Here is a 14885-nt window from a genome sequence, read left to right as displayed (position 1 = left end):
CTGATTTGAGGTTCTATTTAAATTGCAAATCATATTTAAATCAAGCAAATTAAAGTACTTGAAAATGGAGAAGTTGAATCTACTTGCAAGATACATTTCAACCCCCCTCTCCAGAATGTGTACGATTACACAGTTATTCCTTGAAGTGTCAAAAAGCATAACATGCAACAGCAGAGGGAGACAAGCAGTCATTCAAATCCATAGTTTTCAGAGCTAATGTACAGGTTACATAAATTTGACTGCAAGCCTGACACTGGTTTTTTTTACAACTCTTAACTTAAATATTTGATTCCCCTTGTCAGTGAGCCAAAATGCAGTTCATCTCAAGGCACAATTCTTCTGTTTGTTTCTTTTTAAATTTCATATTGATGTTTAAGATGATGCACTAATAAAGAACTTAAAAAAAAAAGATGTTCCTCTAAACAGTATATATGTTCAACACTTCCATTAAAATGATTTCAAGCCGACAGACATTGGCATTCATCCTTGTTGAAAATAGTTTTGCTTTCTGGCAGATGACCCAGCTATACCCCTTCCATATAGCACAGAACCTTCTGTTGCAACTTGGATTAGTCAGAGGACCAGCTTTCAATGGAGCCCACAAGAACACATTGTTGACTTCACCAATAAATACATGTAATTTATACAGATGTTGTTTCGATGTATTCCCCCATATCTGGTATGGGGAGGTCTCTCGGTGCCACAGATGCTGCTCTTTCAATATTTTATTTTTAATTCATGCATGAACGGCGGCTACATAACGTAAATCGAGTTTAGAAAAATTGTGCAAGAGCATTAAATAATAGGATTTCAGATTTTAATCATAACATGATGCATTGAAAATGAATCTGAACATATTATCAAGGGAAAACCCTGGCCTTTAATGTTAGTTGGTATCAGATGTTTGCCCCCCCCTTTCCAATGGTTCTTTTAACAAATCAGTTTGGAAATAGGCATGATGAAAAGCAGCTCTATCTAATTAACGCATTTAGTAGAGTTCCCTGAAAATAAATACACAAACAAACAAACAAACAGCCTAATGAGCAAGCACCTGCTTTTAATAAATACAGCTCAGGAAAAAATTAAGACACCACTGCAATTTTTTCCTTAAACCAGCATCTCTACATGTATGGCAGCCATTCATCCCATTCATATTTTTATTTAGAATTTGAAAGAAATGTTGTCACTAGTTTATAGAATAAAACAAAAATGTTCATTTCACCCAAACACATACCTATGAATAGTAAAAGCAGAGAAACTGATGATTTTGCAGTGGTCTCTTAATTTAGCCCAGAGCTGTATATCTATACTAAGTGGAATCTGACGTAATACTAAGCTTCGGACAGTTCAGTGAATAAATACAAACACATGTGCAAAATAACATTTACAAATGTGTGCATGGTGAAAGTGTTATTGTTTCTAGCAAATCGGTTACATTTTGATAGCAGTAATGTTGGCTGGTTTAAGCTCACCTTGTGCAGAGTCCTGGGGGAAGCGCTGGGTCTTGCTCGCCTGCTGTCCCAGTGCTTTCTCCAGCTGCGGGAAGCGCTCAGCTGCAGCTGCAAGTCTTTTAGGACTCAGATCTTGTAAGTGACTCGCATTATCTTGAGGGCTTCTTCTGGGCTCAGCACCGCAACTGTCATTGCCGGCTCTCTTCACACAAGTCTGCGATTTGCTGCTATACATGGCGAAGGTCAGCCCGGAGAAATCCGTGCCCATGGGTGCTGGGTGGTTATTGACCATTCCAAAGACGGCAGTGGACTTCTGCATCTGGATTTCGGCTTTGCCAGAATGCATGGTCTCCTCTTGTGTGTGTGGATTCCTGGACTCTTAATTCTACCTGCTTTTAAATCAGAAAAATGCAAACATTGTAGACCCAAAACTGCACATAAAGTAACATTGACCATTCATAGTAATTTGGGGAATCAGTACATATTTTTCTTGCAACCTTAACAAAAAAAAAAGTGTACTTCAATACAAATATATATAGGTCTATAAACATCTCACTTTTTATATGTGGTAGGTTAAGAGATTTAGGCTACTTGAGTTGAGTTTTCTGAAACCGTGCATTTGATGATAGAGGCAAGTAGGCTGCACATGCACAAACAAATGTACGTGCATGTCATAAACCATCACATGCTTCTAAATGTGGCCATGTTCATCAACGCATAGTGGTCTTGGAAAATAACGTACCTGGTACAACGTCTGAAGGGAACAACGCAAGGCAAGGGACTGGGCAAGCCGCTATGCTCAGCTTTTTCTTCATCCATCAAGGTCTGCGCGGCGCATCTCCCGCAGCCTCAACTGCCAGCTTTTTGAGCGTGAGGAGCATCCGCGTGCAACCCGCACCGCACGCGCGCTCCGCCGGGGCCACGCGCAGCGCGAGGCACGGGCCCGCGCGCCAATGACAGCAGCGCGAGGGCGGGCGCAGCGCGAGCGGGGGGGGCTGCGAGACCCGCACAATGCACCAGGCAGGACGGGGCACAGTCACTGTCAATGCATGCTTTAGATTGGACACAAACGCGGAATGGCATTATGACGTGCTCTTCTTGCAGAACGCAATGTAACAAGCTGACAAGATGACAGTTGTGCGTGTCTGCCAAGAACGAAAAGCATGGAAACTAGTATTAGAGAATGACAAATTATTCTTGCTATCGTTTTAAAATAAATGCTGACACATTGTGGACATCGGTTTGTGGCAAAGATGTTCAGGTAGTTGACCGTGCGGAATGTACTTTAATTTATTGCAAACTACCACCTGGAAATAATTGCCCAAGCAATGGTTACACACACACAAAGCTATAGCTACAGAGACGGAGATGCATAATTATATATAATGTGTGATTCAAACCATTTAAATCAAATGCACATACATTTGTATTATATAGATTGAAATCTGAATGAAGCCAGCATTTCTCGCACAAAATATGCACCCCATTCCCCAATTGCACTTCACAGATATTGCTACATTTAAATTGTGCAATGCAAGTCTCTAATAAATACAAACACAATTTCATTTTGTCGGTTTCAAAATGTGCATCTTGAAATGCTGTATGAATTAGTCTCTTTTACTGCAGTACACGCACATGTCAAAAGCGATTCCCAGAGTCGTTCTGCATTACCGTCAAAGCAAAGCTGCTTCACCGCACGTAGATATGAAAATAAAGGCGTGTATTCATGCTGGGCAATTTTGCTAAACCCTGGGACTGCCAGTTTGTTTGTTCTCTGTGGTTGACATTCTGTTTTGACATGACAATGCCCATTTCTAGCGGTTTGATTCAAGTCATAAACACGGCAAACAAAACATTGCATTAAAATGTCTTTATACAAACTCTTGTTCAAAAAGGCTACTGCTGGAAAACACTCAAGTGTGTGGATGGATTGCTTAGCACTCCACAGGGTGGTCATTTATTGGATGCAAGAAAAAGCCAGTTGCAATTAGTTTACCTTAATACAGCATATACGTAACGCACCCTTCACTGCAAAAAACTGCATTTGAAACACCTGTGTACTGTGGTTGGCAATATTTGCTTATGAATATGACCTACCTATTTAACCCGTTTATGATAAACTTCCAGTGCAATCTAAAAATCATTATAGGTTTAAGCACAGGTTAACACTGATGTATTCTGCAGATGTTTCAACGGTATCCCAATTTCACAGCCCTAACAGAAGTGGTTTCTTTACACCAAAGCGACCTCTGCTGTAAGAAAACGGAAAGGTACCTTTACCATTCAAATCTCTCCTCTGACACTGTAAAACCAATTCAAATCCCTTGTCAATCTCAGATTACAGTGACTGGCCTCATAATGGCATTCTTTAGGGAGCACTGAAATAAAATTAATCACCATTTTTATTTGTATTGCAGAACAAGCGTGTTCTTAAAGGAAAAACAAACAACAACAAAAACACTCCCCTTGCTAGCACTCACATTACAATTTTATTATTTTTAATACAAAAGGTGAAGACGGAAAATAAAACTTAATGGCTATATATATTTTCAATCACTTATCACTGAAATGCATCCAAAATAGCAGATCAACATGGAATGTATTGCAAATGCTCGTCTCATTTTAATAAGAAAAATATTTTCTACGGGCTGTTTGGAGTTCTATAAAGGATTACAAAATAGTTTTTTTCCAAGACGATCAGTAGATGACCTGTAAAAAAAAAAAATTAACACAAAGCAGGTTGCTCTTTATAGAGTTTCTTCTTTTTAACATTGAAACAATGGCTGGATTAATGCGTGTAGGAGCCAGCCCCCGTCCAGTGTTGCCATTCAGTGGTGCAGTTACAGTGACAAGTCCATAGGAAAAAAACATTTCACAAAATATGTCATCTAGGAGACATCAGTTATCTTTGGCTGATAGGATTGGTGCTTTCAAACCCCACACAACTTTCAATATAGCCGGTCAGTTCTGCATTAATAAGCCATTTCCACAAGTATAACCATTACCCATTTCTATAGTACTGGATTTTAAAAAGTGTAAGGCATTACATCTACATAAGTATCCCTGGTATCCCTGGTAATTACATACCAAACATTTGAAGTAATAAACATTCATTACTTGATATTTCAAAATATAAAACTCTGTGGGAACCTGTATTCTGGATAAACATTTCCTTAAAAGCCTTCCTACAAAAAAACAAAAACTTTATTTTTGTCCTTTTCTTTTTAATAACCGAAACTTGAAAATGTGCCAAACACCTTACCATAACGCAATCAGTGTCCCGTGTGAAAACGGTGATTTGAACATTTTCTCAGGACAATAAGGCAAAAGCAAACACTATCCATCGGAGAATAAGACCAGTAATCGGATGGAAAACACTGTAGGACTCCCCTAAAATACTGATGCACTTCATATATTTCAAAACAGCTTACCATAGCCTCTGCAAAACCTCCAATAAGCCAGACCAACTACAAGCACAGAAGTACCGCATCAATCGGACAACGTATAAATAAGTGGCTGAAGAATTACCAAGGCTGTGAGAAGCCCATCACTCTTTATACTCCATGAACTGCTGGAGTCTTTTTCGATGCTCTGTGGTCATCTGGACAGCACTGTTAAAGGATTAAAGAAAAAAGAATGAAGGACCAAGGCATAATAATGAAGGTACTGGAATACTGCGACATTTAAAACACAAATTAACATTTTTTAAATCAGATAACCTGGAAGAAAAAATAAAATGATTGCTTTCATTGTCATAAAACTTGCTTAGTTGAAAAGTGAAGACATAACAGTACAACATGTGAAAAGGGCCACTCCTCTTACTGTAAGTGTTCCCCGAAGGTGGTGGTGATCCTGTAGATGGCAGTTTTCAGAGAGGCTCTGAGGGCAAACCTCAGGGTTTTGTAGGTCGAGTCCTCCAGGCTGCCTGAAGATCTCACTGGCTTACTGGAGGCATGAGGCAGCTTGAAGTGCTTGTCCACAGCCTACAGAGCACAATATGCATAAGATGCACCTTAACCCAAGTTATTTTAATAATTACAGATGAAAATATGAAGGCATAAAGGGTTTTAAACAATACTAATTATAGAAACAGATTTGAAAAAAGAAATTAAGTGAACAGCTTTTTTCTCTACATGGAATTCAACAAAAACCTCAAAACTGTTTCCCCTGAAGGGACTGAACTAACCCGGTACAATTTTAAGACTCGCCCACTCACCTCCTGCAAGGTTAGCATAGTACTGAGGATGCTGGGAAATGCAGTCTGTACAACTCCAAACCTGTCCTCTGTGTAAGAAGCTGCTACTAAATGAGACAAGCCTAGAATCAAGGGAACGAGAGAAGTGGTGAGATTATAAGTACTTGTTAAATATCAACTGGGGGTAATATTAGAGATGCATGTTTTTGTAATTAGTGTGACTTTGTTTCCTTTAGAAACCGGTATGGCATAGGTGATTTCGGTTCCATGCTAATCCATTGTTCGATATGCTGAAGGCAATTTGTCATGTAAAATAAAGTCCAGTGCATCTAGAGGGCAGAGCTGTCATGATCACATTTCTAAGAGCCTAAATTGAAACCCTGTTAAAAACAAAGACGCAACAAACAAAACTGTATGAATATAATTTCTACAAACATACCAGGAAAAGTGTGCTCTTTTAATGTATTTGAAACAGAACATAAGAACCCATTCAAATTAGTACTTAACCCCCACTGGCATTTTTCAAATACATAATCCCTATATAAATTGCTCACAAACCTTCAAGAGCCCATATATGAGATTGACTGTCTGCAAAAAGTGCTTGGCTGGAGGCTTCTGGCAGCTGCAAGGAAAACAGACTGAGCTTAAATACCAAAAGGTTTATTTTTGACGTAAAATGGACTGAAAACTTGGCCAGATTCTTCTCAAAAAGTCAGGCTCATCTTCATGGATTTCAAACAGAAGTGGGAGCTTACTCATAAGCAAAGTTAACTACAGAGCATCTTATTGACAGTATCTGCAGCATTACATTTGAAGTGAAAAGTGTGGGATTCGTTGTAAGCATTGTGCTCTTCTCATACATGCACAGAACCAGCTTTGACACTTCATAAAGGTGGGTTAAAGTGCTTATCATTTTATATTCCTGCTATTCAACTAAACAATTTACGTCAATAATAGAATATTGCTCATGAGCACACATGAAGTTAATTGTATGGTGAATTCATACAAGGTGAAGCTGGAAAAGTTGGAAAACCCAGACAACAGGCTGTGGAAGGAGAAGGAACTGCAAAACATTAATGAGTGGCAATGATTGGCAGACAAGGTTCGGCATTAATTAGGATGAATCACTAGACTGAGACAGCTCAGCTCCAGACAAACAAAGAGCAAAAATGGGTGCTAAATCTAAGATCACATGAAAGTGTTTTTATACAAATCTTTGTATAAAGCATCCAGGAGAAAACAGTTTTAATCATTAGGCCGAGTACTGCTCGTGTCGGAATCCATCATTAGCACGCTGTCATCCAGCAGACCTGATCTCACAGAAAGCAGCGTGCCATGATCACTCCAGATTGAGCTGGGGGTGTCAACAGTGCAGCTGTACCTACAAATTAAACGGTTCCCTTTTAATGAACACCCAGCAGTAGGAATCATGATCCACTGCGGTGTGAGACGCGGCCGCACGCTGTTTAGCAGCTGCCGTGTCAGAGAGATCGTGTGAGCAGTACTTCCAGGCAAAATAGTTAAAGCTGTGTTCCCAGATGACAGGTTAGGTCACGTCCAGCATGCAGAGCCTTTTCTCCACCAAAGCATGCATTTCATCTTACCTTGTGAAATAAATACATTATCGGCACCCGCCTAGCCAAGAAATTTTTAACCTGAATAAAACAATCAAAAAGGGGAAAAAACAAAACATACATATCCAGTCAAGTATCATATTCATATTTCAATTTCATACAAAACAAAGGAGGGGGGTGTCAACATTTGCCTACCTCTTTCACCGCTATATCATTGTACAGTACACCGTAAGGTACAAAACAACCAAGGCACGTATGGAGTAGGGGTGATCACGTACCTGCTCCTGCCTGTTCTGCAGCCACAGAGAGAAGAAGCTGGGCTTGCGCTCTGCCGGGGGGGGGCTCGGTCCTGGAGAGGGGTTGCCTGGCAGACTCCCATTAGGTGGAGAGCCTGGAAGAAGGGTGCATGGGCTCTTACACGACGGCAGCAGCACCACACTACTCACACTGTTCGAGACGCACACGGGTCTTGCACGTGGCGTGCGTTTCATTCCTCCAAATGACCTCCTTACCTGCAGACGAAGACCAGAGCTTGGGTCCTCTTCTCATGACATGAGGACTCTGTACGGAGCCATACCACGGAGAAGACGGGTCCACAGCCCCAGCCAGACGCCTTATTGCGGGGGATCCGAAGGGGCTGCCCAGCTCTGGAGTGAATGGCGCCGTCAGTGGGCTTCTCAGACCCGCCACTGAGGACCTCACAAAGACAGAGCCAGGAGTTTTTAAAACCCCTCCAGCCCTCGGCGTCTGTACCTGCCAAACCGCAGGCTCCTCAGCAATGGATGTCCCTAAAGGAAAATCATCAAACTGAATGTAGATTCCATAATGCGACAGTATCTGTATTTTCATGTTTTTTTTACGGTTTAATTACTTGACCAAGATGCTACCTGAGTTCTCCGAGGACGACGAGCCCTTGCCGCTTCCCACAGAGTGCGGCTTCATTCTTCCGTTGGACGCAACAGCTTCATGGTAGGCAACCAGCTTCTGAGTCAGGTCAATCAACAAAGACAAACACTCCCCAGATATAGCAATCCAATTGTGAGGATGGCCACCTGGAATTTCACAGCAAAGAAAATGTCATTTCTACCAGTTTAAAAACTGACTTAAACAAATACTTCAGTGAAAATATCTTCACGCAAATTTCACAGTAATATACAACAGTTGGCCAATGCAGTGGAATATAAAAATGAACAAACCTACATACCAGGTTGACTCAGGCTAAAGACCTCCATTCTTCTTGATGGTGAATGTTGGGACAGCAAGGCCAGGTCCTGTAAAGCTAAAAACTGAAATGACAAATTCATTTTTAAGAAAGGCTTTTCAGTGTGACCGTTTTTCCATTCAAGTTCAGGCACTTTGAGCATTCAGTGATTTTTTAAAAATAAGATTTAATCTCTTACTAAATCAATTAAATACACCTTTTCGATTTTCTTCTCTTCTCCTTACCTTTAAAATGAGTGGTGTCTTGCAACTTAAAACTCTGGGAAGGAAGTGGTTTCCGTCCTCCGCGAATGACGACTGTACAGGAAAACAGAACACCTTAGGAGGAAGCACAAAAACGATAATAAATAACGAGCTGGTGATCTTATTCTTAATGACAGAAGGACAGTATTAATCAGTGAATGTAGTGTCATAAAAACAAAATCCACATTTTATCAAGTAATTCAACTCCATCTTACAAACCTCTGTGATATAGATCCGGAAGAGCAGCCAAGTGATGTACCATGTCACCAAGAGAAAAGTACCACTGATCCAAAGATGGTAGATCAGCGAAAAGTCCAGGAGTCCTGCAATCGTATCAAGTGAATGAAGAGTGCTAATGGAAAAAGACAAAAGCATTCAGAAACATGAAAATCAGATATTAACATAAATAAAATGGTTGCTTATAGACTTTGTTCACAAAACAGATGTAAAAAAAAAAAAAAAAAAAAAAAACAATGTAAAGACAGGCCAACTGAACTTACATCAAGATAAATCATAACTTGAAATACAAATTGAAAGATGCAGCAGAACAGATTTAATGGGGCAGGATCACATTCATGGACTGATTTAGCCAGCGTCTAGACATTTACTCACCTGTCTTTATGAAGGTTCATTGTTGCACAGATCCATGCTCTGGGGATATAGCCTGAAAATAAAACAATTTTAACGTTAAGGTGTGTTTATAAAAAACACTATTTTCCTCCTACCGTGTTGACTAAGTCAACACACCGTCTTCCAGCTCTTTCTAATGCAAGTGTCAATCACCTCTGTATCAGTGTTGCTCTATACCTCTTCCAGAAGACACCAACAAAGGAGGTGAATAATTGTGTTGTGCTATTAAATATCCAAATAAGCAGTTAAGTTGCTTAAGAGATAAATAATGTTACCAATCTTTATTCCGAACTGTGATATTGCATTACAGTGCCAACCAGAAAGACATGATACCACACACCATTGTTTGACACCGATAAGATACCTGCCCTTTTATTAGTCCTAACAATAGTCAGAACCCCCACCTTAGACAACTTAAAAATGTGAAGCTACACCCAAGCTGCAACTCCATCCGGCGTGGTTAACAGAGTAGAAATGCAATCCTAACCCTGATGGAAGACGACGTTTACTGGAAAATGTAACTCAAACCCCTAGTTTAATGCAAAGCCTACGTTTAAGCTGAACTAGTGCAGAATTTAGCTTAAATAAGGCACCATATTAATCAGAAACAACTCAAATATAACCAGAAGATCATGCCACTGAAGTATTTATTAAATCTTCAATCTATCACAAAACTTTGATTGCTCGGGTATGCCGTGAGTTTGAAAGCTCAGACACATGAAAGCTCCCAGCTGATGGCTAGATTACAGATTTGCACATAACTCTGAAGCCACTTAAAATTATATTCCTCCTGCTCGTTTTCGGTTTTAAGGTCTTAAATTCAGGGTTTGCAATATGATATATAAAATCTGTTGTGCTCTTTCACATAATTATGTAACCCTTCTGTGAGCCAGTTGAAGGGAATTCGGTTTTAGGTTATGCTTTTTAATATGCTTACTCAAACTCTTTCCTTACCCAAGAAGAAATACGCAATGCAGAAGTTGCGTACAGTATACAGCGACTGAACTGTACTGTGCTTAATCAGCAGAGGTAGGGTTCCCTTGAAGCGTAGATATTTATATTGCTGAAATGAAAGCACAAAAGATTGGTTAGGTATTTGTATTGGAGTAAAAAGCCTAGTATTACAAGTCATGATATGAATATTATTGAGAAATATTACATTAAGATCATTTTAAAGACATTCTCTCTATTGCTCAAATGGTCCTGAACACTACTGTTTTAGTGCAAGTGTAAACTGGAAATTAAATTGAGACTCAGTACCTGTATAGTCTGAAAGGACACATAGTTCATGTTTCTAACAACCCCGAAAAGACTGTAGCTGCATCCCATGAAAGCGCCAGCCAAAAGAAAAAAGAGATGGAACTCATTGAGACACATCTGACGGCTGCCAGGAACGCTGCAGAAAAAAGAAGGAATGTTATTAGAAATGAAAGGCAAATATTTATGCTTTCCCATTATATACACTGAATATACATATTAAACTAAATTTTAAATCATAGTAAAATCACTTTAAATTTTATTCTCCGATTTGGTGAATCGAGCACTACTCACTGGTCCTCTGCTACACAAGGGATGGCGAGAAACTGGTATCTTCCTCCGATCATCACTGCCGCACACCAGGTCACCAGCATGCCCATCATGCAGTGAACCAGGGAGTGAATGAACTGCTGGGGGTGAAGCACTTTTCCTATCAGTGCTATCTTAGTGCAAGGAATTGAAGGCACCACTGAAAACAAAGACCAGGGCGTAAGGATTTTTTTCAATTTAAATTTCCATTAAAAAAAAATAACTGGAAGAAATGTACCTGTGTAATACTCCAGATTGAAGAAACTAATAACCAGCACCACCAAGCACAGAAGAACAAGAGAAAAAATGACATAGGAACCACACAGGAAGCTCATGGAATCTGGAAATGAAAACACACGGTTATGACAACACAAACTGAAAACTGTTCATACACATACATGCAAGAATATGGTGCCATCGGCCATGTTTCACTGTATTTTTATTTGAAATGACCATCCTACCTGAAATCCACTGGGCAGGATGGAACAAGCTAAGCCTGCTCAGGAGCACAAACAGGGCCGTGGACACCGGCAGCAGCAGCACTGACCAGGCCACACTGGCTGCAGCCCTCCAGCATATCACCTGGAAGCACAAAGCCTGACACTGAGCAAAACCAAACTGAGCATATCTGGGCTTGATCCTGATTACTTATACAGAGGGAGAGTTGGGGAATAATGAAAGTGTGTAGCTAGTGATTGGGAAGGGAGGCTGCGCTCACACTTGCTTTAGTTGAGCTCAGGGCTAGAACAAAACAGAGGTTTTTATATTACATTATAATCATGAACGATCGGCTTATTCATATTGCACCACTCAACCAATCATTCAACTCTCTCAGCTAGAGAGTCCATGCATCTAGTTCGCTGGATTCTGGGATGTCTCTTAAAAAACGCAGGGATGTGTCTTACCTTGCGAATGAACCAATGCTGCTCCCCCGACGAAAGCATGATTGAACAATAAGAGTGAATCTAAACATCAAATATGGAAACTGTGATCTTACACACACTATTGCAAATCAAAGTTTGTAATCCAAGCACACGAAACACTTCCCTGCGCTGCATACCGCGCCGCCGGCATTCAAAGGACCTCCATAGGCCCCCTACTGGGGCTGTCCCGGTCAGCGCCTGAGAGAAACGCCGCTTTGCACATTCAGGAGAGAACAATATTCACTGACAGGTTTTGTATTGGTATGCGAGCAATAAATAAATAATCGTGAGACATTTTTATATATCTGTGCTGTTAATACAGTACTTCTAAACCTCACTCATTCAAAACGAAAGGCAAAAAACAAGCATGTGCACGGCGTGCTGAAAAATGCATTCAATGTCTCTGTAACCATTATGTATTTCCCAAAGTTTATATTTTCATTTATCAACAATACTTTCATTTTAAACAAAGTATGTGTATTGCATTTATGATATCAAGGCAATATTTAAACACAAAATATGCAAACTAACTAATAGTAATATATAAAATCAAAACTTAATGACTATGGACAATATTGTTCTTGTCTGTCATTTATTTACAATACACACGACTTTCTAGAAAATATACGAATATGCATATTATGTTAATGTTCACATGCTATGCAAAATACATTACATGCACAAATGTTTTATATAACGCAGCTAGATACTTCCAAGCATGTGTGTCTTTCTGAGATTTGATGCATGGCTTTTCATTCATTCTGCACTGGTCCGCATTTTAAAGGTGCCAGTCTCAGATGTGTTGCTTTGAATTGTGGAAGCCTTTGTATTTCTCTGTGTTGGAGGGTGAATAAAGTCTCCTCTCGATGGGGGGAGGTTTGAGGTCTGCAGAGGTCTCTCTCTCTCGCCGATCTTGGGTCACCTCCAGAGATTTGCTAGGACATTTCTGATGCACCTGTAGGATCATCCCGGTCTGGACAGATTTGTTGCAGACCTGTCGTGGGACAGTCCTGTGAGAGATGGCCGGCAGGGAGAAGTGCTCTCTTTCGGCCCTCTTGTCTTCCCACAGCTTCACCAGACGCCGCTGGTTGGTGGTCATGTCTTTGAGATCACGTTGCAAAGATGAAACGCGCTCCTCTAAGATCATTTTGGATGTTGCAGTGTTGGCCAGCTCAGATGTAAGTTTATCCACTGCTTGGCTTAGCTTTCGGTTTTCTTCCAAGATAGCGCTGCATTGCTGCACTTTTTCTCGCAGTTCATGGATGATATCCTTCGTGGTCTTCCCTTGGAATTGGGGATCCGACTCCAGCCCCAGATCCGTCCTGAGTCTCTTCACGGTTTTGCGCAGCTCTTTGTTGTCGAAAGAAAGACGTTTAATTTTCTGTCTCAGTCCCTCGTTTTGAGATCTTATCCTGGTTTCATATATTCGGACTCTCTCTCTGAGCGCACCTTCTCTCTGCAAGGTGTCGTCTCTTTCTTTTCTACATTTTTCCAGCAGTTTTAAAACCTCCCATTTTGAAAGGTTAACATTTTCTTGCTTTATATTTGAGGTCATGCTATGTATTTGTTATATGCTAAACAAAAAATAAACGAATAATTAAAGGTTAATTACAATTTGCCATCATGTAGGGCAAACCTTTTAATTAAGTCCAGAAACACTGCCAATTAAATTATTCCCAAATGTTTCCATAGATGACCTTCAGAAGTAGGCAACATATTTCTCCCTGTGTACAGATACATATGTTTAATCTAACATCTCAAAAACCTAAGCCACTCTTACTCAATGTGACACTTGCTTGTCTTTATATAAATTCTTGGATTGAATCGACAGTTCTGCGTTTGACATGTCTCTACATGGCCAGCTATTGGAGAACACCTCTGTAACTCTAAGCGAAGAGCTAGAATGACCATTAATTAGTGGGTACCATGGCATTTACACAGTATCACATGACAGATTTTTCTATTTCGTTAATTAGAAAACAATACTTGGACTGTTTCAAAAGATGTATGCCTTAAATCCCTTCGTACATCCACAAAGGATAATAATGTGCAGGTTCTTTTAAACAATGCTAGAAGTGACAGAATCCTACCGGTCTCACACATCTTCATACTGAACATCAGATGGATTTGACGTGCTGATCAAAACAAAAAGACAAGCACACATCCCATGGCATTTCCATTGCTTTGATCCATCTTTGGTTACATTCTTCCTCCTTTAATATTAAAGCCTTTGAAGAGTACACGTGTATTGTTAGCTGGCTGACATGACCCACTAATCAGGACATGTTGCATATGCAGAAAGAGCTGGCGTGTGTGCTGTACAGTCGCACCGTCGCTGCAAGCTGTGCTTTATCATAAAAGCATACATTGATAGGTTGAAGTGGTGCAGACAGAGCTCCAAGTATTGATCATGATGCAGAGTCTGGGTTATTTTACAGTATTTTAATTATTTAACAATGTATATTATAGTTGGATATGCATAAGAACAAACTAATGTTGAAAATATGTATTCTGAATCATAAGAATGTATCCTTTACACAACATGGACCCGACTGTTTCAGTAAAACACTTCCATTATCAATATTAAGGTTTTGGTTTACGGTGTTTAGCTACACTAGCATCTTAGAAATGTATTTAACCTGTAGAAAACATGATTTTAAATTGAATCCGTTCCTAAAATGAAGGACATAAGAAGACCAGGTCTAGATTTCTACAAGAAACCATACTGTTTTCTCAAAAAGTAAACCAATCGAGAGAGGATATGAAAGTCACAGTAGATCTATAGAAGGGAAAGGCTGTTTAACTTTTAATAAATTTTATGTGGTACACTTCCGCTTCACAGAGTAGTAAATGTTATATAGTCAAATAAAGGCTTGGCCCAGTATCTACGTGGTCAGATTACCAGACCATTCACTGAGTTTTGGCGAGACAAAAGACATGCGAGACCAACACGATGTGCCCTCACAAGTAACACTTAGACCTTCATTGGGCTCTCTGTGGATCAGCAGGCTGTATCTGAAAGTCAGGTCAGTGAATATACAACTCCTCTGGCAAGGCAAATCCCTCACTCTGATTTTCTCTA

General features: G+C 40.0%; 2 protein-coding genes across 3 annotated transcripts; both read right to left on the bottom strand.

Moving 5' to 3' along the window:
* Positions 1 to 3917: 3917 nt before the first annotated feature.
* On the bottom strand, positions 3918 to 11958 carry ndc1 (NDC1 transmembrane nucleoporin). 2 transcript variants are annotated; one of them, XM_066691674.1, is made up of 18 exons: positions 11786 to 11958; positions 11342 to 11462; positions 11119 to 11220; positions 10866 to 11040; positions 10575 to 10710; positions 10269 to 10377; positions 9297 to 9348; positions 8904 to 9036; positions 8667 to 8759; positions 8425 to 8506; positions 8108 to 8272; positions 7733 to 8008; positions 7499 to 7611; positions 7251 to 7301; positions 6205 to 6268; positions 5668 to 5768; positions 5274 to 5434; positions 3918 to 5062 (listed from the first exon to the last, which is right to left on the bottom strand). In XM_066691674.1, the coding sequence occupies exons 1-18, from the start codon at positions 11822 to 11824 to the stop codon at positions 4999 to 5001; spliced, it is 2037 nt and encodes a 678-aa protein (XP_066547771.1). In that variant the 5' UTR covers positions 11825 to 11958; the 3' UTR covers positions 3918 to 4998. The 2 variants fall into 2 exon arrangements, with proteins under 2 accessions (XP_066547771.1, XP_066547772.1); XM_066691675.1 differs by lacking the exon at positions 7251 to 7301.
* Positions 11959 to 12115: 157 nt separating this feature from the next.
* LOC136714283 (golgin subfamily A member 6-like protein 2) lies at positions 12116 to 14171 on the bottom strand. The gene has a single exon (XM_066691679.1). It carries the CDS (start codon positions 13356 to 13358, stop codon positions 12597 to 12599), a length of 762 nt encoding a protein of 253 aa, XP_066547776.1. The 5' UTR covers positions 13359 to 14171; the 3' UTR covers positions 12116 to 12596.
* Positions 14172 to 14885: the final 714 nt, after the last annotated feature.

The sequence above is a fragment of the Amia ocellicauda genome, chromosome 19 (genome assembly GCF_036373705.1).
Source record: "Amia ocellicauda isolate fAmiCal2 chromosome 19, fAmiCal2.hap1, whole genome shotgun sequence".
Taxonomy (NCBI): domain Eukaryota; kingdom Metazoa; phylum Chordata; class Actinopteri; order Amiiformes; family Amiidae; genus Amia; species Amia ocellicauda.
Note: the sequence above shows the minus strand (reverse complement) of the source record. Positions and strands in the feature narration are given on the sequence as shown.

What these genes read in the sequence shown, in the direction of transcription:
- LOC136714283 (XM_066691679.1), bottom strand. Translation starts at nt 13,358, where the DNA reads ATGACCTCAAATATAAAGCAAGAAAATGTTAACCTTTCAAAATGGGAG.
- ndc1 (XM_066691674.1), bottom strand. Translation starts at nt 11,824, where the DNA reads ATGCTTTCGTCGGGGGAGCAGCATTGGTTCATTCGCAAG. An exon ending in GTCGTCCTCGGAGAACTCAG is followed by an intron (nt 8,009 to 8,107) that starts GTAGCATCTTGG and finishes ATTTTCCTTTAG; the next exon opens with GGACATCCATTGCTGAGGAG. An exon ending in TGCAGAACAGGCAGGAGCAG is followed by an intron (nt 7,302 to 7,498) that starts GTACGTGATCAC and finishes TGTTTTATTCAG; the next exon opens with GTTAAAAATTTCTTGGCTAG.